General features: G+C 49.3%; 1 protein-coding gene across 2 annotated transcripts in view; it reads right to left on the bottom strand.

Moving 5' to 3' along the window:
• The window catches only part of PPARGC1B (PPARG coactivator 1 beta), a 130896-nt gene continuing 106391 nt past the window's right edge, over window positions 1-24505 (bottom strand). For both annotated transcript variants that reach the window (XM_004384906.2, XM_004384905.2), the window contains 8 exons: window positions 22504-23647; window positions 21295-21331; window positions 20627-20691; window positions 18438-19218; window positions 14374-14449; window positions 12220-12341; window positions 8798-8952; window positions 1-7967 (listed from right to left, as the gene is read on the bottom strand). In XM_004384906.2, coding sequence (XP_004384963.1) covers window positions 7867-7967; window positions 8798-8952; window positions 12220-12341; window positions 14374-14449; window positions 18438-19218; window positions 20627-20691; window positions 21295-21331; window positions 22504-23647 — 2481 coding nt within the window. In that variant the 3' untranslated portion in view covers window positions 1-7866. The remainder of the gene's footprint in view (window positions 7968-8797; window positions 8953-12219; window positions 12342-14373; window positions 14450-18437; window positions 19219-20626; window positions 20692-21294; window positions 21332-22503; window positions 23648-24505) is intronic.

The raw sequence follows: 24505 nt of genomic DNA on the forward strand, positions 1-24505 counted from the left end.
TGGCCATTATGAACCCCCAAAAGTGTTGTGAACTGATCAAAGTGTGTTAAAAGTGATCAGAGAATATTGGTGGGGTGGGGGCAAACTTTGACTGGGGGCTTTTCTGAGCAAGTGGAATGTCTTCCCCCATTTAGTTGCCAGAGCCACCCCATCAAGCGCATATCAGACCAATAAAGAAAGACACACCCGGGCAGGGCTGTGGGTGGTATTTCCTTTTTAATCTCCATAGTGTATTTGTTAGGTTTATTTATAAGCAGATCACTTCACTATTTACAGTACATGAGCATAGAGATTCTACAGTTTTTGTGATGTAAACAATAACTCCCCAGTGGGAGTTTGAGAAAAGAAGCCAGTCCTGAAGTATTTACAGACGTTAAAATAGAACTTTATACTCACAGAATAATAATACATAGAGCAATTTGGTTAAATTATCTATGAAACTATAGAATCTGACAATGTACAAATACAGGAAAACATTTTCTCATTCAGAAGGTAGACAGATAAATCACACCAGAAATAAAATAGGGACAATGACAACCACAATAATTAAAAGCAAAGAAGGGTTCTTCCTTGCCTCTTACAGATAAAGTATTTATATAAATAAGGACACAACCCAACAAAATGGAAAAAATATATAAAAATCCTCTACCAATTAAAAAAAATAGCAAAACTAAAAACTCGATTCTCAATCATTAGCAGTGTCCTTTAAAAAATTAAAATTTAGCTTTCTATTATAAATAACAAAGCAGATGTGTCCCTCTGTGTAGGTGAAATTCTTGCACCTTTCTCAAGAAATGCATCAATGTAATTCCACACACACACAAACACAGACACACATGCACATACACACACACACAGCCTTACATTCATGCACCCCAGGCTGTAGTTGCCTTGTTGAGCTTCCTAATAAATAATGCCCCCTACGGCAGTACCCCTGGGGATGCCAAAACCTCATAAGTTTAGCCATTCCCTGGTTTGACCCTGTCACAGAGCCGGGGACAGCCCTGGCTCCCTATTGCTCAGAATTCTCTAGGCTGCACGGTCACACTGAGAGAAAAGGATTTCAGTCCAAGTTTTGGAAAAGCCGGAAGGGACCATAGGGATCACCTTGCCCCGTCTATTAAGGCTAGCTACAGACACCATCTCTCTAGAAATCTGGGGTTGGGGAGAGGGATCTTGCATTGGTTTCAACATGAGCAGCTGCCCCTGGGAGAAGCAGACGCTCAAAGCCAATGCTAGCATCGTGGCACAAGGAGGTGGGGTGTGTGTGTGTGTGTGTGTGCGAATTTCCAAAGCAGATTGCACTGAGCTGGACTTCTGGATGGTCATTTTCCCCAGAAACCATCTGGAAATTCAAGTGGTCCTCCTCCCTGCTCCGCTTCAACCCTGACCATGCTCCCCTTGAGATTTCCAACTTGTTTCCACTGGAATCACAACATCCCTCAAGAAACGAAGTTGGGAATAGTTTATGACTTTTTATTCCTAACACAAAAACATATTTGACAAGATTTTTTAAATACAAAAGACAAACAAAAAAACCTGTTTGGCTATTCAGTGGACCATATCAAAGGCCATAGCCAGGCTCCCCACAGAATTCTCACCTCTTGGCTTGTCCAGAGGGTATAGTGCTGGCCACCTAGCAGAGGTTCACTTAACAAGGGCAGCGGCTGGGCTGCCAGTATTGCAGTTACAGTAAACCCCTCCTGGTCACCTGGACACGAGGGTCCACTCCTGTCTCCTCTGCTCACAGGATAGTTAGTGCATTTCTCAGTCTGTGTGAGAGTTTAAGTGGTTGCTTCTGGAGTCTTCTAACCCTAGTGTTACACTGGGCTCTGAACACACAGACAGCTGCACTTATGCCATTATACATCATTCCCAAAGATAGTGTTGGACAGCAAGATGGCGGAAAGGATTTATTTGCCTTCCATCTGGGTAGCTGGTAGATACAATCTTTGGCCACTAGATGGCGATTAGATGTTGATAAGGCAAAGTGCTGAGGTGGGAACTGACCAATCCCCTTCACAAGTAACCAGAGAGCAAGGCTGGAAAAGCGAAAACAGGAGGCTCTTTTAGGCTTCCTTGGAGGATCCTTTGACACCAAGAACAGCACAGAGGGGGTGCTAGCTATATAAACGCCTCTTTGAGGACTGTTGCACAGACCAGGGCCTGACCACCTATAAAGACCGTATTTTCCAAGCCCCAAATTTGGGCAGTTGGATTCGATGCTGCCTCTGGATGTGAAAGGCATTCAGATGAAATGGAAAATCGAAAGTTTCTCCAAATCCTGAAACCTCAGTCACTGCTGCTATACCATTAAAGAAACAAAAAACACAAGCTGCCCTAAACATATGCAGTATGATCGATGCCTCCTGTTGCCCCATATGCTTTACAATCATTTGAAAAGAAATGTGTGAAAAGTTCCTAAGTTAAGCTGTTTTGAAAAAACAAGTGTATTGCTAGTCTGGTCTGAGAGCAAGAGAGATACAGCCAAGTGGTCCCAACATTCGGATTAAAAGATGTTCAGTAGGGATGATGACAAGGCTAACGTGAGATTCGACATCGCCACCTAGCCAAGCTGAGGTTTAACATCTCACCATCCCCACTAGGAACTATGGCTTAGATCTGTCCGGGGGAGACAGCCTCCTCATATAAGGTAATTCAGCCAGAACCGTGTGCATTCGAATCTGCTGCTGTTGGTTACCTTGCAGAGAACTCTCACCCTGAACGTGAGCTGGGCACGGCCAGAGTATGAAATTGGTTTAACGGGCTAGCGATGGCTAGGATGGGAATCTGAGCTTATCAGAAGTGGAAGGGACTTTAGCGTTCACCCCAATCAACATTGTAATTTGCTAGATGAGGAAACTGAGGTCCAAGGTTACACAGTAAATACAGGAACAAATCCCTTTGCATTGGGGTTTTTCACTCTGAGATGGCTTACAGTTAAATGATTTGCCCTACAAACCCAATCCAGTTGGCAGGGCTATTTTTATTACAAAAGTGTGTACCAAGATCTAAACCCTGTTTCTAAGGCCCTCAACAAAGAGATCAGCAGGGGGCTGGCTCGAGGATCAGCTCTCCTGCTGCTGTCATCTTGGAAGGCATCTCTGAATCCCCCTTCCTCCCAGCATACACACTAGACCCCTGCCGAACACCCTCTCCCAATCCCTGGGAGTGGACTACGCACAACCAAAGGAGAACCATATTTGCCAGTGTAGAGACACAGAACCAGGCTGAGGTGGTACGTATTTCTCAAAGTGCTTGTACTGGTTCAATGCAAAGTCTGCCTCTGTCTACTTCCTGCAGCAGCTCCCTGGGGCTCCCCCACCCATTGTCTGTTGGGTTGAGGGCATTTCTGTGCAGTGGATCTCCCAGCTCCCTTGTTCTTCCTACACTTACCCTGTACCTCCAGACTCAGCAAATTGCCCTGGAGCCCATCTGTGTGTGCAAACACCCTGGGGACTTGGGAACTAGCTTTAACATATTACACTTCAGTACTAATCTGTTCCCTCTGCCCAGGTGTGAAGGGGTCAAGGGGTCCCTTTTCTCTGACCAAGGAAGCCATTAGAAACCAGATGACCTTGAGCTGACTCCAACTCATGGTGCCCCCATGTGCGTCAGAGTAAAACTGCACTCCATAGGGTTTTCAGTAGTTGATTTTTCAGAAGTAGATTGTCAGACCTTTCTCCTGAGCTGCCTCTGGGTAGACTCGAACCTCCAACCTTCAGGTTAGCAGCTGAGCACATTAACCATTTGTACCACCCAGGTTCACTTTATATGCTACTGTACATCCATCCAATTCCTTTCTTTGGTCATATCTGATGCTGGGATACGGGGTTCCCCCAAAGTGAGGGCAGCTGCTAAATCTCAGGTGCAAAGAAAAATACTGCAATTTTGACCTCAGTGAATCAGATCAACAAATCCTCGAGGGCTGACTCTGCTTCACAGTTAGAATGACTTGCTTCTCAGGCTGCAGGCTCAGTAGGGATTTCAACTGACCTCGAGGCCTGGACTGGGCCATGGACCTGGCTGCTGACGCCCTTCCCTGCCCCCTCCACCCACCACCTGCACAGCTTTCTCTGCAGGTACATTGCACAAGTCTAGGAGAAATTGCTCTCAAAAATCAAAAAGCACAGGCTTTAGGCAATGCAAAACTTCTTACTGCATCTCTTCCCATGTCAGGACTTGAGTCCTGAGTCTTTGCAGTTCAGCACATTCCCCATCTCGAAGTCCTGCCTGTCTCCCGAGCCCCTATGACACACAACGCTGCGAGATCTCAAGGCGATTCAGACTTGCAAGAAGTGGGTTTTCTGGCTGGGGGGCAGGGTGTGACGGGGTAAGGGGTGTGGGAGCCTTAGCTACACTCCATCCACTCATATTCTTCACCTCTTTGATGCATTTTCCTTCGGTAACCAGAGCCCTCAAGACTGAGGATTCTGATTCAGCCTTGTATAGACTGCGGAAGGAGATGGAAGAATTCCACTTGGCGGTTGGATCAGACATTTTTGGAAAACACCAGCACGGCACAGAGATGGACAGTACAACCTGCCTGGTGTGGGCAGCTATCGACACAGTCTACAGTAAGCTTTTATGGCAATCACATGTAAACATCATCAAGAGCAAATACTAGGACAGAGCTACAATGAGATGGTTGCCAAAGGCAGCTGCTCCCTCTGGGTTGCTCCTCGATTTGGTGGGAAAGAGACCAAGGTTGACTGGTTTTCCTGGGGAGACCTTGGAGTCTCCTTGGTAAATAATACACAGCACCGAATGAGTCTTCCGAATTGAGACTGTCTGCAGGGTTGGTCAATTTGAGAACTTGTAGCCTTTTATGTATGAGATGGCAAACAGAAACTACGTGATGCCCTTAGTGGCATCCTGTCCCATCAGCGGCCGCAGCCCTGACCTTAAACACATCATGTCCCAATGCCATACTCAGGTCTTCTGCTCTGCTCAAGGGCCAATGTCTAAGTAACTTAGAGTGCCCTGTGTTAATCTGAAGTTAAAGGGAAGCTTCAGCTGACTCAGAAGGGGAAGGGGAGACTTGGCCTCTATCAAAGATCTGCATTTCTTTACTCTAAAGTACCACCAGTCCATGTAGAACCCTTGGCCTAGTGCAATCAAGGAAGAAGCAAATAAGAGGGGCTTAGTCATCATCTAGTCCAACACCTTCTAGCACACTGAGACGCCAGAGAGGGGAAGGGACTTATCAAAGGTCACAAAGTAAGTTCTTGGTGGAGTCAGGACTCAACCTAGCTCTCTAGACTCTTAATCTAGTGCCTTTTCCTACTGGTATCCATGGGGTTAAATCTCAGTTTACTCCTTGCCCCAACTCAGGACCTACAGGAGGCAGAAGAAGGATTTAAATTCTTTTCTACTCCGTTCCATAAGCGTTTATTGTGTGCCTACTGTGTCCTAGACAGTGAACAGGAATAAGAGAATGTTCACGTATGTATTGTGGAAAATCCCTTTTTGGTCCATCCTCATAAGCCCTGCCTTCCCCAAACATGTCCAGGTCTGCTGCTTCTCTCCCCCTTCTCTCACCACCATGAAGGTGTGTGACAATGATATTGGGACTCCTGTGCAAGGAATGGCCTTAGGGAAACTTTCTCTCATAGATAAGGACACGGCAGACAAGGATGAGTTAGACTTGTGGACGGCTAAAACCCAGTTAGAACATGGTTTTGTGTGATGGAAGCCTTTCAAAAATCAGACCAGGATGTCAAAGAGGTTAAACTCAGATCAATTGGTAATGACTGCCCAGACCACCGTGTTGAGGATTCTAACACGTCCAGACTCAAAGAACATGAGTGCTGTGATCCTTTAGTTATGTCTGCCACTGATGAAGATGTGCCATGCATTTGCTATCTTGAACTAGACACTGCCTTAGCAGAACAAACTAAGACTCTTAGAGCTGACAGGAAGGGATCTTAGAAATCAACCTGCCTTATTCCCCCCTCAATTTATTTCATTGAAAACGAAACTGAGGCCCAGAGAGATCAAGTGATTTGACACACAAGATTCAAATTCCCTATTCCTTCTAAAGCTTTCTTTGTGGACTTGGAGTATGTTTACCATCCTGGACAAAGATCATCAGCCTAGCTCACCCACTGAGGTATTTGATAATCTTAAAAAACAAAACAAAACAATAATTCCTAAAGGATTAGACATGACATTAGCAATAGATTAAATTAGCTTGTTCAGTTTAACGAGTCACTTTCAAGGTTTTTGCAAGCAGCAGGACCTTTTTTTCTTCCTTTTTAATGCAAAAACTCCCCAAGGAACCCTGATGTGTGAGAGATGTAGGAGGGGCTGCTCTGTCTGAAGCAGAAGTAATGGCCACACCTGGCCATGCTCTCCTTCATGAACAGCCCCCAAGGCACCTGCATTAACATCCAACTTGGACATGGCTTTGACATCACTCACAAACACAAAGTTTAAAGTAAAGCCCAATTAGAATGCTTTCTAACTTCGAAGGGAATTTGGTGGTTGTTTTTCCATCCTTCCCCCCATTCTGGCTTACCCTGTCTGTCCCTCTTCCCCTAAACAGTTTTACAAATGACGAAGGGTAAAGATGACGGATAGGTTGGTTGGCTGACCAAAAAAGAATGGTTGCTCCCAGATTGTACCACTGCCAGGGATGTCTCAGAAGCTTTGATGGAATGTCCACAGGCTCAGGCAAACCACAGGACAACTCAGGATCAAAGGTGATGGTAAGCCCAGGATACGCACCAGAGTTTGAATTCTAAGGCTGGGGAGTCAGCTGTTGACTTAAACCCCCAAAATGAGCCCTTAGGCTTCTAGTCTGTTGCCCAATTTTGCTGAACTCACTTCTACCTATCCCTGAAACTTTGCTTCTTTACCCCAGTACCTACAGAAGCACAGTGCCAGGAGTCAGGAAACTTGGCCTGAGTTAGCACTTGCCCTCTCCCTGGCTGTGGGACCTTGGGCAAGTCATTTCACCTCTCGGCACACTGCTTTCCTCACCTGGAGAACCGAGTAACACAGCTCACGCTGCCTTCCTCACCTGGAGAACTGCAGTAACACAGCTCGCCCTGCCTTCCTTACAAGGTACATGAGGGTCTGCAGTGCTAACGGACAAGAACACATTCTGTAAATGTGAGCTGGGCACAAGATGGCGACTCTGATTGTAATTTGACCTGAACTTGCTTAGTAAGAGACAGGGCGGGGCTTGGCATGGGTTAATGGAAAAGGCCAGGAAAGCTCTCTCCACTGCTCCTAAGTGTGGCTGTAGGCTGCGTTTGCCCTGGCAACCAGCCTACATCTCTAGGGCAGTCTGGCAAGGGGAGCAGAACAGCTCAGTGGCAAACACCTCATGACAGTGCATAGTTAAGAAATCAAGGAAGCAATACAATAATCCCAGGCACAGACTTCTGAGCCATAAATACATTATTTTAAGGATATACTTTTTTTTCTTCAATTAAAAATGAGTTTATAATCCTGATTCTATTCACAAGTAACAATTTCATCATCACACTACAGACAAGAAATGTTATGGGGAACGCAGCTGCAAGTCTACAAGGGGAAGTCAGTTGGGAAGGAAGGGGAAATGGGTGACTGACCCAGCACTTAGAGGGGCACCCAGGACAACCCATCGGAAGCAAGGACACTAATGTGGCAGTGGAACGTCAACACCTTGGAAACTCATGGACAGAAGCAGCTTTGTTCAATGTAAACATTGAATTTTTTTTTAAAGGGACAGCAGTTTCAAGTCTGTCTCTCACGTGTGTTCTCGTGCGCTCGCTCTCTCTCTCTCCTTCTCATATACTTAATTTCTTTGAAAACGTAAACATATTGGAAGGGCCTTGTCTGAGGTATTGAGGTATTCCTCGAAGGTTAAGGCTGTTATCAATGCAGGCTCTGCTGGGCCTCCTTCAGTAAGCTGTCAAAATCCATGGCTTCATACTTGTTTTTCACTGACGTGGGAAGGGCCTCTTCTGAATTGGAATCTGGGGAGGGGGGTGGAGGAGTCAGTGAGAGGAGAAGGCAGTGAGCAACTGAGAAAGGTCAGACGACTCAATCATCTGACACAGGGTCAGCCCCATGGAGGGGACATACCCACAGCCTCAGAGAGGAGGAATGAGCGCTGTGTGGTCTCAGTGACTCAGGGCCTCAGCTACCCCCTTTGCAGAATGAAGGGGGTCTGAACTAGACCACCTCAGAGCTCCTCTCCAGCTCTGACACCCTATAATCCTATTTTCCTGGCTTCTCACCCATTAGTTTTCTGTTGTAGAAGTCACAGAATAGAAGCCAACAAAACTAGAATGGCCTCATTGTATACAAAGGGAAACTGAGTCCCATAAATGGATACTCAGCCTGGTGAAACATTGTCTAACCTGCAGCCCACCCAAGTCTCCTGACACCCAGCCCTGTACTATGGAAGCTGTACCAGATTGTCCCCCCTCCCAAATAATTCTTCCCTAAATTTTACTTCTTTGCCCTTCTTCACCAACTTGTCCCTAAATGTAAAACCATGGTGACAGCACTGGTTCTATCAACTGGTGGAAACACAAGACTGGACCCTCCAAAAGGCCATGAGAGGCATGAATCTCTGTTTGGTGCCAATCCTGGGATGGGACAAGATGAGCTAGAGACTAGAAGAAAAACAGGATGGTACCCTCCAGGCAAAGTGGCTGCAAAGTCATACCAGTCGGCACTTGGGGACCTGGGTGTGGAAGCCATGTCCACAAAGGGCTTTAAGTCTGGGCTTCAGTAAAGCAAGTTACTATCCCTCATGCTTTGGGTGTTGCCAGACTGTGGCGAGGCCTTGTGTGCTTACCGTAGTCAGTGTATCTGGGCCAGCAGAAGTGCTGGAGCCCTCCATAGCTCAGCTGGAAGGAGGGCTCATTGCGCTTCCTCAGGGCAGCGCCATTCCTCACAGAAAGGGCGGCGTGCTCAGAACACCGATAGGTGATGAAGCCATACTTCTCGCCTCTGCGGGGAGAGGACAGGGGAGCATGTCACTAGGCCGGCTTGTTGGGCACTGTCATACCACCCACTACTAGATGAGGAACAGAAAGCCGCAATGATACGGGAACCAGGTCCCCCAAGTAGAGATGATGACAATCGCTACACTGACCTCTGCAATATAATAAGAAAAGCAGCTAATCCATTGAGTTTGCCAGGTGTCAGCCATAACACACAACCTTCCACCATCTTCAGACGACCCTGTGATGTGGCTACCGCTGCTACCTCCACTTCACAGAGAAGAAAGAGGCTCTGTGGAGTTCAGTAATTGGCCCAAAGGCAAGTGGTAGTGCAGGGATTCAAACCCAGGCCTCCCTGACGTTAAGCCAATGCTCTGAACACTTCCCTTTGTTTCCCTCACTACTCCTGCTTTCTTGGATTTGCCACACCTACTCCATGGTTGAAATTCTGTGCATCCTTCAAAGTTGGCCTCAGATATCACTTTCTTGGCTGCTAACTTGGCCTTCACCTTACCTACTACCACTGGTATTTTGTACATATCTTATCCTTCATGGGAGACATCTGTTATAAAGTACTATGTGGTCAACGCAGCTCCAGGTGTCAGGTAAAGTCATGGGATTGTGGCCCCACCCTGGCCACAGTAATTTGTTCAAATGAGCCTATCACCAAGCTGAACCCCAAAGAATCTACTCTGAGTCTTCACTGGAACAGGGAAGGAGACTCCTGCTTCCCCTGGTAGGAGGTAGGCTTAGCAAGAGGCAGCCACTTTGCCCTTACGAGGAAAGCCTGTTTGAGAATGACGCCAAGGCAGAAGGGGAAATGGTGAGCATACTCGAGTCTAAAGTCAGTTCCACGAACTACGAGAGAAAGAATCCTGACTGACATGTACGCCTGCTAACCTGCAAACTTCTCAAAGGCAGAGACAATGTGTCATTCTCTCCGCTCAGGACAGGCTTACAATAAATGTTCTAATAGATGTTCAACTGAGTCACATTTCCTGACACTGAGCCAGGGCAAAGTTGGAATCCTTCTGCTTCTTTACATGTCTAAAACTGGTAGTGTGCCCAAGCCTTTTCCTTTTTTAAGATCTTGTGTGTTTTTTTTTTTTTGAACCCGCTCTTTTAGAGATTAATTTGCTCCTTCTGTTGTTTAAAATATACATACCAGGAACATTCAACAACTTTTACATGTACAATCCAGTGACATCGATTACATTCTTCAAGGTGTGCCACCATTTTCACCCTCATTTTCTGAGTTGTTCCTCCCTCATTAACATAAACTCACTGCCCCCTAGGTTTCCTATATAACCTTTCAAGCTGCTGTTGTCAGTTTGATCCCATACAGATAGATCTTAAAAGAGCCCAATGCTCAAGGCAGACCTTCTTTATTAGTTAAGCTATTGTTTGGTTTTAAGAAGATTTCAGGGGATGTTTTAGTTTAAGGTTTAAAGATTATTTTGGGGGTTTACCCAGCCTCCATGGTTCCAAAAAGTCTGGATTCCATGAGAATTTGAAATTCCGTTCTGCATTTTTCCCCTTTTGATCAGGATTCTTCTATAGAATCTTTGATCAAAACAGTCAATAATGGTAACTGGACACCATCCAGCTCTTCTGGTCTCATGACATAGGAGGCATTTGTTCATAGAGACAATTAGGCCCACATTCTATTTCCTCCTCCTATTCTTGACTCTCCTTCTTCCTCTGTTGCTCCAGGAGAATAAAAACCAATTGTTGTGTCTTGGATGCCCATCTGCAAGCTTTTAAGACCCCAGGCACTGCATAACGAACTAGGAGCCAGAACAGAAGCACTCAACATGATATTAGGCCAATTAACTGCGATGTCTCACGAAACCATGATCCTAACCCTCTAAACCAAGAAACCAAATCCCATGAGGTATTTGGCTGTACATGAGCAGCCTCACAGCTTCTCTTACTTTGTTGTTGTTGTAAATATATCACACGATTTTTGTGAATTCAACTTTTTATAGGTATACAAGTTATTGACAGCAATTACATTAATCAGCTGTGAAACCCTAACCTTAACCAGCGCGATTTTTCCATCACCGAAAACTGAAACTCAGTGCTTCATGCTCCTTTGTTTTTACGTTATCTCCACCTGATATTCTGAAGACTACACAGAACTCCAAACAAGTTCTATTCTGTGTGATGACTCTTATGCACGAAATTATTTTCTCACGAACGCCTGTTAAGAATTAAATTAGAATTTAAAAACGGTAATAACTTAGTTTGTAGGTATAATGGGAAATAATTTAGAAATATTTCAAAACTGACAAAGTTTTGACATGTAGATTGTGCATACCATTCTTTTTCCAGATCCCCTGACAGATGAAGCGCTGCTTCCCCAGGTGAGTAAGAAAGAGCAGGGCTGCCTAATAGAATGGTCGAACGGGACTCCACTGCAGAGTAACAGAGGGTCGTGGACAGTGTGGAGCTTGAGGGACAGTGAGGTCCCAATGCAAGTGTGCTTCAAGCCAGCCACAGCCGTGCACCCATCACCCCCATGCCCTCCCCCTCCCCTTCCTCACCATCTCCAGAGCTCAGAACCTGAAGCAGACACATGGGCTCCAGTTCTGGCTCTGCCACTAACTAGCTGCTCAATTAAGTTTTCTGAGTTCCCCTAGAAAGGAGAGCAACAGAAAAGAATGAGTACATATGTGTAAGTAGGTTGGAGAGTTTAAATAAGAGAACCCATGGAAACTGCCTGTCACTCTGTTATGGACTGAACTGTGTGTCCTTCACCCCTCCTCTCCGCCCTAAATATAACTGTGGATGTAATCTCATTTGGGAATAGGGTTTCCCTTGTTATGTTAATGATGCCATATCAGTGTAGGGTGTGTTCTAAACAATCATTTCTGGACACAGAGACAAGCACAAATGGGGGAAGACAGATGTCACATGAAGACCGCCAAGGAACTAAGGAACGCTGAAAAAGAAGGATCTCCCCCTAGAGCTGGTGCCCTGAATTCAGACTTCTAGCTTCCTAAGCTGTGAGAAAATAAATTTCTGTTCTTTAAAGGCACCCACTTGTGGTATTTCTATTACAGCAGCACTAGGAAGCTAAGACACACTCTGTAAACAATCAGAACATGTTCGCTGCCATTACTAGGGTTGCACGATCATCATTACAGGGTCCTCTCCGGGACCTAGGTCTAGGCTATGGATTTAGTGAAACTTGCGCCACAAATATTCTAGAGCATCTGCTGGGACTTCCCACTCCCCACCCCCGACTCTGGAAGGACTTAACTGGACTCACCTCTTGCTTCTCGTCAGCACCTGGCACTCTACAATTTCACCAAACTCCTCAAAGCGCCTCTTCAGCTCACGGGAGCTCATGTCGCTGGAGAGATTTCGAACATACACGACCCGGCCTTCGCCCTGCTCGGGAAGGAGGGGACACAGAGGGGCCCAGTCATCGCCTGGTGTCCTGGGGCCCCCTTGGTGGTGGCCTCCCATGGCGTCCTCGTCCCCAGTCATGGCACCGGCTGAGCAAGTGACACTAGGTGGGGCTGGAGTCAGAGAAAGGACAGTGATGATCACTATAACAAAGGACCTGCCCTGCTGGAGGAGAGGACTGTGGGTCAGACAGGGAAGTGGCCCCAAAGGAAGGCAAGTGATTACTTGTAGGACTTGGCAGAAGATAAGCAGAGACTGGGCTGAGGAAGGAGAGGACTTATCAACATTGATATAATGGCACATTCAGTAGCTTCTGCATTTGTGTTTTGAATTTAGGACTTTTTGAATTGGAAGCCAAGTCGTTTGCAGGAGTCCAGGTCATTGGAAGGAAAGGCAATGGAACAGGGGGCATTAGGGCTACTGGTGTCCCTCATGCTCCCATTATCTTTGGTTTTGTTAGTGCAAAGTGGCTGAAGCCACAGTGTAGACACTGGGAAACAAGAGGTCACCTCCAAGTAAACTTGGTGCTAGCCCATGGGCCCCTACAACAGCCTGGCTGAGGGGGAGGGGAGCCCAGGCTGGAACCACCCCTCCTTGACTTGGTCCAGCTAAGCCACGGCTGCTGGCAGAGTCGTTCCGACCTGCCAGAGAATCTCCAGCCTTGTTCCTAGAAACCTGTGTTCCGTGGGCAAAGCCCACAGTTCCTGGTTGGAACGGGCTTTCTTTAGGAACAGGTTACAGCCATTGATTGTCCAGCCACTCCACCCTGTACCACAGATGGCAAGGAAGAAAGCACAGGACTGGGGTCCCCGAGCAGGGCTCTGCTGTCAACAGTCACGTGAACTATGCACCCCACACCACAGTATGTCCTTGAATTCATAAAGCTCCCTCCTGCCTCTGTCTCAAATGCTCTTCTGCCCTGAGTCTTTCCTTGATTTGCTGCTTTTATCCCTCAGGCCTCAGAACCTTAAAGGTGCCCTCCTCGGCCCCGCAGGTAACACGTCCTCCCCACCAGTAAAAACACGACTGTTTATTTTAGTCATGGCATCCATTTCAGAGCACGTATCCCAATCTGTAATTACCCTGTTTATGCCAGTTTATAGAGTCTATTGTATTTCTCTCCCTTCTGCCCCAATCATGGGACTGGGGGACTGTCTGTTGGCCCAGGCCTAGCAAAGTGCCAGGCATATATTAATGGCTGAGTGATCCAACATGGGCTCCAAGAAGACGCTCTCTGCACATCTTGTGGCTCTGAGTACCTGTTTGCACACAGCTGTTTTACCTCTGGGGCTGTGCATACCTCATGTGTACCCCTAGAAGCACCACATTATGGGGGGAATATTAAGTAGGACTCTTTTTGTGCTTCTGTCCTACTTTACCCTGCCCTCCTCTCTAGTGACACAGAAGGGCTAGCTCTGGCTCCCTGTTACAGTGCCCTGATGTATTTTCTTGGAGGGTGCTTTGCAGTAGGTTCACCAGGCAAGCCCTCAAGGCCAGGGCCTGTGGACTAACGCTGGGAGGGAGTTGGAGAGGCGGGTAGGAAGGAAGGGGTAGGCTCTCTTGGTCCCCTAGTGCTGCTGGGGCTGGGGGAACCGCTAGGAAGCACAAGGCCCAACTCCCTTGTGTACAGATGAGTAAACTGAGGCTCAGGGAAGGTGGGAGGTCTGCCCAAGGTCAGAGAAGTTGGTGGCAGGGCTGGTTGTGAATGGTGGGCCTGCCTCCTCGGCCTCGTCAAGGTCCCTACGTCACCAGCAACGACATGCTTCATGGCCAGTTTTGAGCTGCACTTTGCACGGCGCCACCTGTTGATGCCCCTTGGTGGCCCTTGTGCTTTTCAAATGAAAGAACGGTAACTGTGTCCTGCAGGCAGCGGCCCTCCTTTCCCAGGTGGGGGCTGAAGGCGAGAGGCTCACCAGCCAGCCTCAAAGGACTTCGGCTCCATGAGGCCCCCCGCACCTCCTGGCACCCTGCTCATTCCCAGTCATTCCGGGCTCCGGGGCCCCAGATCACTTACAATGGCCTTTTCCCGCTGCTTCCTGGCAAGCCGGACGCTTGGTGTTCCGTCTGAACACGGCCCTCTGCTCTCACATCTGTCAGTGAACAAGCAAAGCAGATGCACTCAACTCTCGGGAGGAGACCGTGGTGGCGGGACAGGGGTCAGAGTTGCTCCAGGAGGCAAGGGATGCTTCTTTGCGGCTTGCTCATGAGGGCAGAAATGCTAAAACGCCCTCCTGCAGCAACCCAGCTTTACCCACTTCGGCAGTGACAGCCAGGGTGAAGTGGGGTGTGAACATTCTGATCTGGGCCTCTCTGGTTTCCCTCTGCCAGCTTCCGGGACTAGACTGCCAGAGCCTATACTGCTAATTATAACCCTTGGACCCTCACTTTTCTATGCCATGAGGGTAAAAAGAGCCCCTTCACATCAGGGCTTTGAACAGGTTCCTTCAGGTTCGAGCCCCTGCTAAGAATTTACATTTCTAACAAGTTCCCAGGCAATACTGATGCTATGGTTACAGACCAATTCTGGGAACCACTAGTAGAGCAGTGGGTCTCAAAATTTATTACACGTAAGAATCACCCGGGCATCTTGTTAAACTGTAGACTCTGATTCAGTGAATCTGGGGTTGAAATGCAAATTCTCAGCAGGGGTTTGAACCGAACAAACCGGTTCGAAGCCCTGCTTCACATGAATTATTTTATCTGACCTGCTGAAAAAGTCCCATGCGGTCTTTGTGTTTTCCCATTTTTCCAGATGAGAAACCTGAGGTTCAGGTTCGATATAGGATTTGCCTAAAGCTAGAAAGCGGGGAAGCCAGAGCTGGAAGCAGGTCTTCTGATTCTGTGCCCATTGCCTCCACTGGTTGGCCCTTAGCCAAGAACAACCCCCTGCCCATCACAGCTCCCAGATCCAGTCAAGCTACCAGGATAACCAAGCCATGGAGCCCAAGGAGCCCAAGGAGCCCCCTGGTGCCACCACCAGTAGCCCCTCTCACCTGCCTGCGCTGCCCCCACTTCTTTACAGGGACAGTCTGTAGATGGAAGGAGCTCGGGGTATGTGACGGGGCCCAGTCCTGGCTCCGCCATATACTGTCCATTCCTCTTGGGAAGTATAGCCCAGAGGATAAAAACAGGGGTTCTGAGTCAGACAGCCTGAGTTTGAGTCCTGGCTCTTCATTTCCCTGCTGGGTGACCTTGGACCAGTTACTTAAACCCTCTCACCTTCAGTTCATCTGTGAAAAAGGGATCATCAATTTTACCCACCTCCTGGGCCATATGTGAGGATTAAATCAGAAAATGCATATAAACGCTTAGCAAAGGCAGGCTCAACACATGTTTGCTGTATTTTTCTATTTGACTCTCTGAGCCTCAGCTTCCTCATCTATAAAATGGGGATAAGAAGCAGATGTACCCTCCAAGTGCATCTGTGAAGTTCAAATAGGGTAATACAAGGGTTGTGGCTTGTGAACTTTAAAGTGCTATATAATAGTATCATCACCTATTTGTAATATAATTAGCAGACCTTCCCCACCTGAGGAGCTTAGAGCAAATGAAAGGCACTGTAGGATTCGGGGTTTGTGTAGTTAAACCAGCTCAAAACATAACATGTCGATCTGTCTGGTAGCTGAAGCACAGGTAAAGAAATGTGGGTCTGGAGAAGGCTGATGACTAGGTTTACCAGAATTACCAGGTACCAAGCTCTGCTAGGCAACTAAGCAGGAACCAAGCTGACCAACTAACTTTCTCAGTGAGCAGAAAACGCTAGCCCTGAGTCTGGCCCAAAAGTGAGAAGAGAAAAAGGAGAATTTTGGGGTTTCTAGAGGGGTCCCCAGCTCCCCTCAGGAAAGCCCACGATACGTGCCCTGCCCAAACACGTGTACCGGCCAGGAAAGGAAGAGGGCCAGCGAGCTCCATCTCTGGCCTTGGGGGACTCGCCTCACCATGAGGAGAGCCATGGTAGTGTTCTGAGCAACCATCACAGAGGAAACTGCCTAAAGTGGAGACGGAGCAGCTTAGTCACAGCAAAGCAAGACTAAAGTGGAACCCTTGACCGCAGAGGGCTGCATGGTAAGCACTATCCCAGAGAAAAGAAGAATGGAGACAGAAGAGAGGCTCAGGGAGGTCTGACAGAAGAAGACTCTGACCGATGGCTCCTGGCTATGGAGAAGGGCTTGTTAGAGACATTGCTAGGGAACACCCGTTTTGAGTAACAGATAGTTCAGGTCTTCTTAACTCAAGTTTCTGGGGCATCTATGGATTTCCTGAAATTACCACCCAATCAGATGTACATGTACATTTTAATGAAGAGAGGGGCCTTTGCTTTAACAAAATTTTGAAACAGTTACGCTCCACTGGTGTAGCTATATTAATATACTACCTAAACCAAACCCACTGTTACTGAGTTGATTCCAACTCACAGCATCAACTGTCCCATAGGGTTGCCAAGGCTGTAATCTTTACAGAAGCAGACTGCTACACCTTACTCCAGTGGAGCAGCTGATGGGTTTGAACCACCAACCTTTCAGTTAGCAGCCAAGTGCTTAACCACTGTGCCACCAGGGCTCCTTATATAAATACAAAGCTGCCCTTTTCTAAGAAAGGATATCTTTATGTCACCTGAATTCTGGTCTCAGAATATGGTACTCTGGGGATATCATCATCACTTGGGAACTTGTTAGAAATGCAAATTTGGGGTCCACCCTAGACCTACGGAATCAGACAGTAGAGCCAGCAATCTGTTTTCACCAGGGCTTCAAACCAGTTCAGTCACAGCCGGCGAAGCGAAAGTGGAACAGACCTGAATTTTTACAGTTTGGGTGATCCAGAACGATAGCCAAAATGGGAAAAATTACAAGTCAAAGTCCTGGAATAAGAAACCCAAAAGAGGTGCATCGAGCCCTTTGAGAAGCCTGATGCATGAGACTGGATTATTATTAGCAGGACTGTGGAGAGCAACACACATTCAAAGTGGCGCAGTCTGCCACCATCTTTGAGTGGGGCACTGCTGTTTCCCACTCGCTCAAAATCAGACAGGCGAGAAATTTGATTGCTACGCAACATGTACATCGTTCTTGTTTTCTAAGAGGGAGATTAGGTTTATAGCATGGCTTTGACCCGAAATTTCTCTTTTTCCAATTACTGTTCCAGTTCACTCAAATTTCTGAAATTCGGGCCTGTTTTGGTGTCACTTGCTTGGCTACGACTGAACCGCCCAGGACTGAACTGGGAAGAACCGGTTTGAAACCCTGGTTTTAAATGACCCTCCAGGGGCTTCACCTGCACTGCTCTTGACCCAAGAGCACCATCTAGTGGTCCCTCAGGTAAATCTCAGGCATATGGTCCCTCCTCAAGCCTCCCCCTGGAAAGAATCAGGCCCTGCTGTGATCAGAGATAAGCAACCAGTCCCCACCAAATGTGCCAACTTCATTATTTCTGCCCAGCTCCCCAGCTGACTTTTGGACTGGCTCCTTCTCCAGTCTGGTTCAGTGAGCAAAGATGGTATGAGCCTACAGGCTCATGACACATCATTCCTACGCCAAGGTAGAAGAACTCTTGGGGGTGCTGCCTGCTGGAAGTCACAGTGGAACTCAGCAGGATTGAGAAATGGGAATAGATATTACCACTGTTTTAAGTCCAGGTTTTTTCCCAAACACAGATTAGAATTATGCCAATTTTTCTTATACATGTAAATGTCACATAGGTTTTAAAATGTGTGGGGATGGTGTTTACACAGAGCCTATCTATTGTACAAATACAAAAGCAGAGATGCAGATGAACGATAGATAAGCTCATTTAGACATGAGGTCTAAGTGCCTGGAAGTGGTTTGATTTCTCTTGGGGGCCAGGGCACTGGGGACACTCCTGGCTGCCATACACCAGGCTTGGCTGGCCTCCATGACTTGCCTACAACTCCCTCAAGAAGGAGAGTAGCCTTCAAGTCCCCTAGCCAGGACATGGGCCATACAGGGAGATGCAGCCCTGGTTTGAGAGCATGGATCACAGGGTTCCCCCCTTTCCTGGCACCCCAGGAACCAGGGCCCTCAGCTGCCCACCGTCCCTCCTGAGGTCACCCATCCATACCTGAAGTTCCTCCGGGTGGCTGGTGACCGGGAGCGGCAGGAGGAGGAGCCGGAGCTGGAGCGGCTTCGAGAACAGAGCTGCCGACTGGCCTTGCTTGGTAGGCTCTGGTAGGGGCAGTGGTCAGAGCGTGGGGGGCTGGCCCCTGAGTCCTCCTCATTGTCCTCCTCCTCCAGGAAGAAGCTGCTCTCACTGCTGCTGCTGCTACTGTCCTCAAAGACGGTGTCGTACTCAGGGCTCTTGCACGAGGCCACGTCTTCATCCTCCAGCGCGCTCTCCAGGAGCCCAAAGTGCTTGGTGAGGCTGGCACGGATCTCGTGGTCTCTTAGCAGCACACTGTCCTTGGTGGGGGTGTTGGCATCACAGCTCCTGTTGTCCTCCCTGACACAGGCCAGCGCCTCAGCCTGTGGGGCACCTTGCTGGGACCAGTCCTCAAGGTGCACCCCAGATGGCTCCCAGGACCTCAGCACCTTCCTCTGCAGGGCGCCCTCTGGCTTGAGCACCTGGCAGTAGTCGTGGTCACCAAAGGAACAGGAGAAGGGACGCTTCTGGCCAGCCTGGGAGGGCGGTGGGGCTGCAGCGTGCCGTAGGTGGGACAGGAGCTCGCTACGCTCTGGGTGCTTCCTTGGCAGCTTGTGGGCAGCCCCTGTGGCGGCTCCAAGCTGGAGGCCTTCAGAGGCGGGGAGGCGGAGAGCTATGTCTTTTCCCGGGCTGTGCTTGATGTCAGGCTTGAAGGGATCCTCCTCTGTGGGCTTGTAGGGGGGCGTGGTTGGTGGGGTGAGTCCTACCCAAGCAGAGGAGAAACACGTGAAGTAGAGACCAATCACTTCTCCAATATACACTAAGACCCTAGTTTGGGATGGCCACGATGTGGCATATGTACCACTACTTCTCCAACCCAACATGACGGCAGGCATCACTAACAGCTCACTGCAGAGCAGGCTGAGCCTGGACTTGGCTTGGGACTCAGTGCTTGACACAGGGCTCTGGGAAGCCATCATCAATCCTTTGGAGTTGGCATGTGACATGAAATCCATTTGCCACCCCTTCTGTAGGCTGCTAATAGTACCCAAAGCCTCCACGTCACCCAAGGTATCTCCTCTTCCTCCACATCCAATCATTCTATGAGCCCTCCCAACTGAAACTCTTAAACGCCTCTGGGGTCTCCCAGAGTAGAGAGGGGGCAGGCATCACAGGTAAAACCCCCCACCTGGGTTTTACCACCACAGTGTCCTTAGTGCTCCTGCATCTGAGCTTGTCTTCCATCCTCCCCAATGCACCACAGGGAACTTTCTACCATGCCCAGCTCTTCCTCTCTGGGGCTCCTGATGCCTACAGGACAAAGATCACACACCTCAGCCCGCACGCCTTGGCCTTCCCAGCTGGTCCTGACCTGCCTTCTGGTCCTCCTGTGGCTGCTCTTTCCTGACCCCGATTCTACCATCTAGCAACACAGGTGACCAGTGCCTTCTGATGCAGCCTAGATATTCACTCCTCCGTGCCTTTGCTCGCGCCGAGTTGGCGACCAGGGGTACCCTTCTTTGTCTTTCCAACTTCTACTCATCCTTCGAGCCCAGCTCAAATGTCCCCTGATCTGGGAGCCAGCAGAGTCTCCCCTGGCCACACCTGTCCCTTCCTCGTGCGGCCAGAGCTCATGCACAGTAAAACCTGCAAAAGCTGGAACCTATGTAAGGCGGAAACCTGTCATAGAAGGAAAACTTAAATACTGTATTTTCCACTGAAAGGAGAGATAGAAAAGTTGTACGACTGCACCCTGTCAAAGGCAGGAAACTTGCGAGGCCCAGAAAAACAAGGCAGTCTGTTGCGTTCTGGCTCTCACAGGTTTCACCGTACATGCTTAGGAACTAGTGCGTATCAAACTGTGCTCGTCATGGTGATGTGTCTCTGTACCCAGGCTCCTCCAGGGCAGAACTCCACTTCTTTCTTTTTTGACCCAGATATCACCTTATGCACCGATTATTGGAGGCTGAGAGGCTGACCCCAGGCCCGGCCCTCTTCATAATGCCCCTACCATGCACCTCAACACCCAGCATGCCCTGTGGAAAAATGACAGGGTAGGCTCAACGGAACACCTCCTCAATGCCAGAGGGGCTGTTTAGTGTGGGAAATTTTCTGCCAGAGGTCTCGCCATCTCCCTCAAGGGCACCCCACCAGCTGGGCCCCTGGCTCACCTGCTGTGCCACAGAGCTCCACTGTCAAGGTCTGCTCGAAGCTCTTCTTGCCAAAAGGAGGGTCGCTGGTGGGGCTGGGGAGGACAGAAAGGGAAGAGGCCAGTCAGCAGCAGGCTCCCACCTCCCTGAGCACTCAAGGCGGGTGAGGGGAGACTGTGATGGACCCTGCTTCCACTGCCCACAGAATTGGGGCCTGGGGAGAATTTGTGGGGGGCCCCATCCTGGCTGTTAAGGACTTCAAAGCTGCACGGCTCTTTTAGGAGACAGAGCAGAGGTATGCTGGAGGGTGGAGAGGGGCGAAGTGTTGTCAGCCATGGCGCAACTGAGGTCCAGAGGGGGAAAGGAACTTGCCCAAAGTCATACAGCATTGTCAGCTCTTCCCCATGGAGAGAAGAAATCATTCCAGTGTCCCAAAGAAGACAGCTTATGAAATGGCCTGAGGCCTTAATTCCCCATCTCTCCCCTGGAGAGATCAGCCTGCAGGAACCAGCTTCTAAAATCAAACACCCCTCTAGGGGAGCCCAGCTTCTGAGGACCCCACATGGCAATCAGGGCAGGGGCCTGGGGACTGAGCCAGGATGGGGGCTGATGAACCACCACTCCACCCCCCCACATCCAACAAGACAAATTCTCATGGAATAATCTACCAATAATGTCTAAAAATCTACCTTTGTGACCAGGACAGCATGAGGCACCTAGAAGAGTCTGAAAAGAAGACAAAAAAGAAAACAAGATTTGCCAACACAGCATCATTAGCAGATGTTTCCGCTCTCGAGGAAACCCCCAAGCTTCCCTTGAAACCGAGCACAGCTGTCTTTCAGGCATGTGACCCAAATGCAAACACCCCTGCAATTTTTAGAGACGGGCAGAACAACTCAAATCCACCTTCTACCCCCAGGGTCCCAGGAACATTAAGGACTGGTCTGAACTACTTGAATTTGCAGAAGAGCAGGTTGTGTATGAGGGCGACCCCTGCTGGCCAAACAAGGCAGCACAGTGTGAAGAGCTCTAGCTCCCCAGTACAGCAGCTGTGGGTTTGAATCCTGGCTCTGCCACTAACTAGACAGATGTAGGACTAACTAGCTGGGCTGATCACAAAATGTCTCTGTGCCTCAGTTTCTTCATCTTAAAACAGGGCTAATAACAGGGCTTATCACACAGGCTTGTTGTGGGGAGTCAATGGAGGTGGCTTGTTGAATCTTAGACCAGTGCCTGGCACAGTAAATACACAATAAATAACCATCATCATCATCATTATCACTATTCTTATAGTTGGAAATTAACAAAAAAGAACAACAACTTCATTGTGGAGTTGAATCTATAGACTCACACCTTCTGTCACACCACCCAGAAAGCCTTCTTGATAGCACTTATCACAATTTGTAATTATCTTCTTTTGTTTACTTTTTTTATTGCCTGTGTCCCCCACTAAAACAGAAGCCCGAGGAAGACAAGCATTTTGCTCCTTGTTCATTAAATGGTGCCTGGCCCATCTGTGACGGAAAAATTCAGAGCTGGATGGGCATATCCTGAAGTTCTGCTTCAACTATCCCAGTGTACAGAAAGGAAAGAGAGCCAGAGAGGGGAAGAACCCATTGCCGTCGAGTTGATTCTGACTCATAGCGATCCTATTGGACAGAGTAGAACTGCCCCATAGCGTTTCCAAGGAGCGGCTGGTGCATTTGAACTGCTGATCTTTTGGTTGGCAGCCTAACACTTAAGCACCTTGCCACCAGGGCTCCAAAGAGAGGAAGGGACTTGCCCAATATAGCACAACACATGGGGGTGCTTGAACACACAACTCCTGGCTCTTGTCCAGTGGGGTATGTCTCACCCCATCCCTACCCCCTCTCTTGCAGGCCACCAACTCTGACTACCTCTGGAAGGGAGCCGTGGGCAGCTGGGGTCCTCATCCGTATCCCCACACCCACTCTCGCAGGGGCTCTCCAGAGCCGGGATCTGGGGTCCCCGCAGGAGCTGCTGGTCTTGGCCACTGTCCTCATCCGTGGGGCTGCTCAGCTCCCCCTCCATGTCGTAGGCATCGGGAGCCAGGCACAGTGAGGGCAGAGCACCTTGGGGCTCTGCAGGGACCAGGCATTCATCAGTGAATGTCAGCCAGGGGCCCAGCTCAGGGTTCAGCCTCCTCGAACGCCGCACGGGGCACACAGAGCTCTCTAGCTTCCTGCCCAGCTTGGTCCACGGTAGGCCTCGGACTGGCCTTTTCCTGCCCCACTCCTCCTCTTCCTCCTCCTTTTCTTCCTCCTCCTCTTCCTCTTCTTCCTCCTCGTCTTCCTCCTCTTCCTGCTGCAGCCTGGCAGACCGGTGGGCATCCCCTTTCACCTCCAGCCGCAGCGGACGCAGGCTCGGTCTGGGCCCCATGCTCTTGGGTGAAGCTGCGATCTTCACCTCCTCCACCGGAGATGGGTGGCCAGGGGAGGCCTGGCTGTCCTTGGGGTGCCTGGGCCTCGGCCGGGGAGTGAGGGAGGCGTAGACAGGCGTGGCCAGGCGGTAGGGTTTGCTGACATCACAGAGAACATCTTGAGCCAGAAGTTCCCTCAGGATGGAGAACTCAGCCCAGGATGCTTTGGAGGGGTGCCGGGACTGGGGCCGGGCTCTGACCTGCTTGGAGGGGCTGCTGCAGGGCTGGGGAGTGGGCTCTGGGGTCTGTGAGGGCAGCTTCCTCTGGGGGAGGCAGTAGGTGTGCATGTAGCGAATTAGCTGCACCATTGCCTGCATGTCCTCCTGGGAAACCTGGGCACTGGGGCCTGCCCTGCCTGGCGCTGGGGAGTCCCGGGGAGAGGCTGGGGCTGGCCGGGGGCTCGGGCAGTCCTCACCCGGCTCCTCGTCCTCCCTGGCAGGGAGCCAGGGACTCAGGGGTGGTGGTGGCTGCAGACCCCTCTCTGGGGAGCAAGCTTTAGCCTGGGGGCAGGACTGCATCGAGGTGAGGTGCTTATGCAGTTCTGTACAGCTCCGACTCTGAGACTGCATCAAGGGGGTCTTCTTGTCTTGGGTGCTGTCCATCTAGAGAGGAAAGAGGCCAGAGTCAGGAGAGGGGCCCACACTGCTCTTCCCCTCTGCCCCATCCCTGCAGCCACTGGCGGGGCCCGGTGTTTCTCACCTGGGTCATCGGACAGCCAGGTTTCATTCACTGTATTCCCAGCCTCCAGCACAGAGCCTGGCACCTGGTAGGTGCTGGGCTGATGAGGAATGAAGGGATGACCAATCTCCTAAAAGGTCTGTTGGCCATGGATCTGGCCCCTGCAGACCCTTCCAATTCACTGCCAAGGCCCTCCTCCCCTCCCCACCACCCCTACACCCTTCCCTAACAGAGCCAGAAAGCAGATTAGTGGTTCCCTGAGGCTGGGTGTGGGAACAGGGATTAACTGCAAATGGGGGCACCAGGGATCTCTCTGGGATGATGGAAACGCTACAAAATGGGACTATGATCATGGTTGTACAACTGTAAATATACTAAAAATCACTGATTTGAATTTTTAAAACAGCTGAATTTTTTTTTTGGTAACAGCTTTATTGGGACATAATTCATATACCATATAGTTCATCCATTTAAAGTGTACAATTCAATGGTGTTTAGTAAATTTACATAGTGTGCAACTATCACCACAATCAATTTTAGAACATTTCATCACCTCAAAAAAAAAGGTATCCATTAGCTATCACCCTCCCCCATTAGGAGAAACAGGTGAATTTTATGACGTGTAAATGGCACCTCAATAAAGCTGTTAAAAACAAAAAACAATCAACCAAACCATTCTGTAGCTTCCCACAGGATAAAGGGGAAGATCCTTAGCCAGGTTTTCCAGACTGTTGCTATCTGCTGCCAGCCAGCCCCTCTCCAGCTTTATTCTGTCCACCTGC

This window comes from Trichechus manatus, unplaced genomic scaffold (genome assembly GCF_000243295.1).
Source record: "Trichechus manatus latirostris isolate Lorelei unplaced genomic scaffold, TriManLat1.0 scaffold00130, whole genome shotgun sequence".
NCBI lineage: Eukaryota > Metazoa > Chordata > Mammalia > Sirenia > Trichechidae > Trichechus > Trichechus manatus.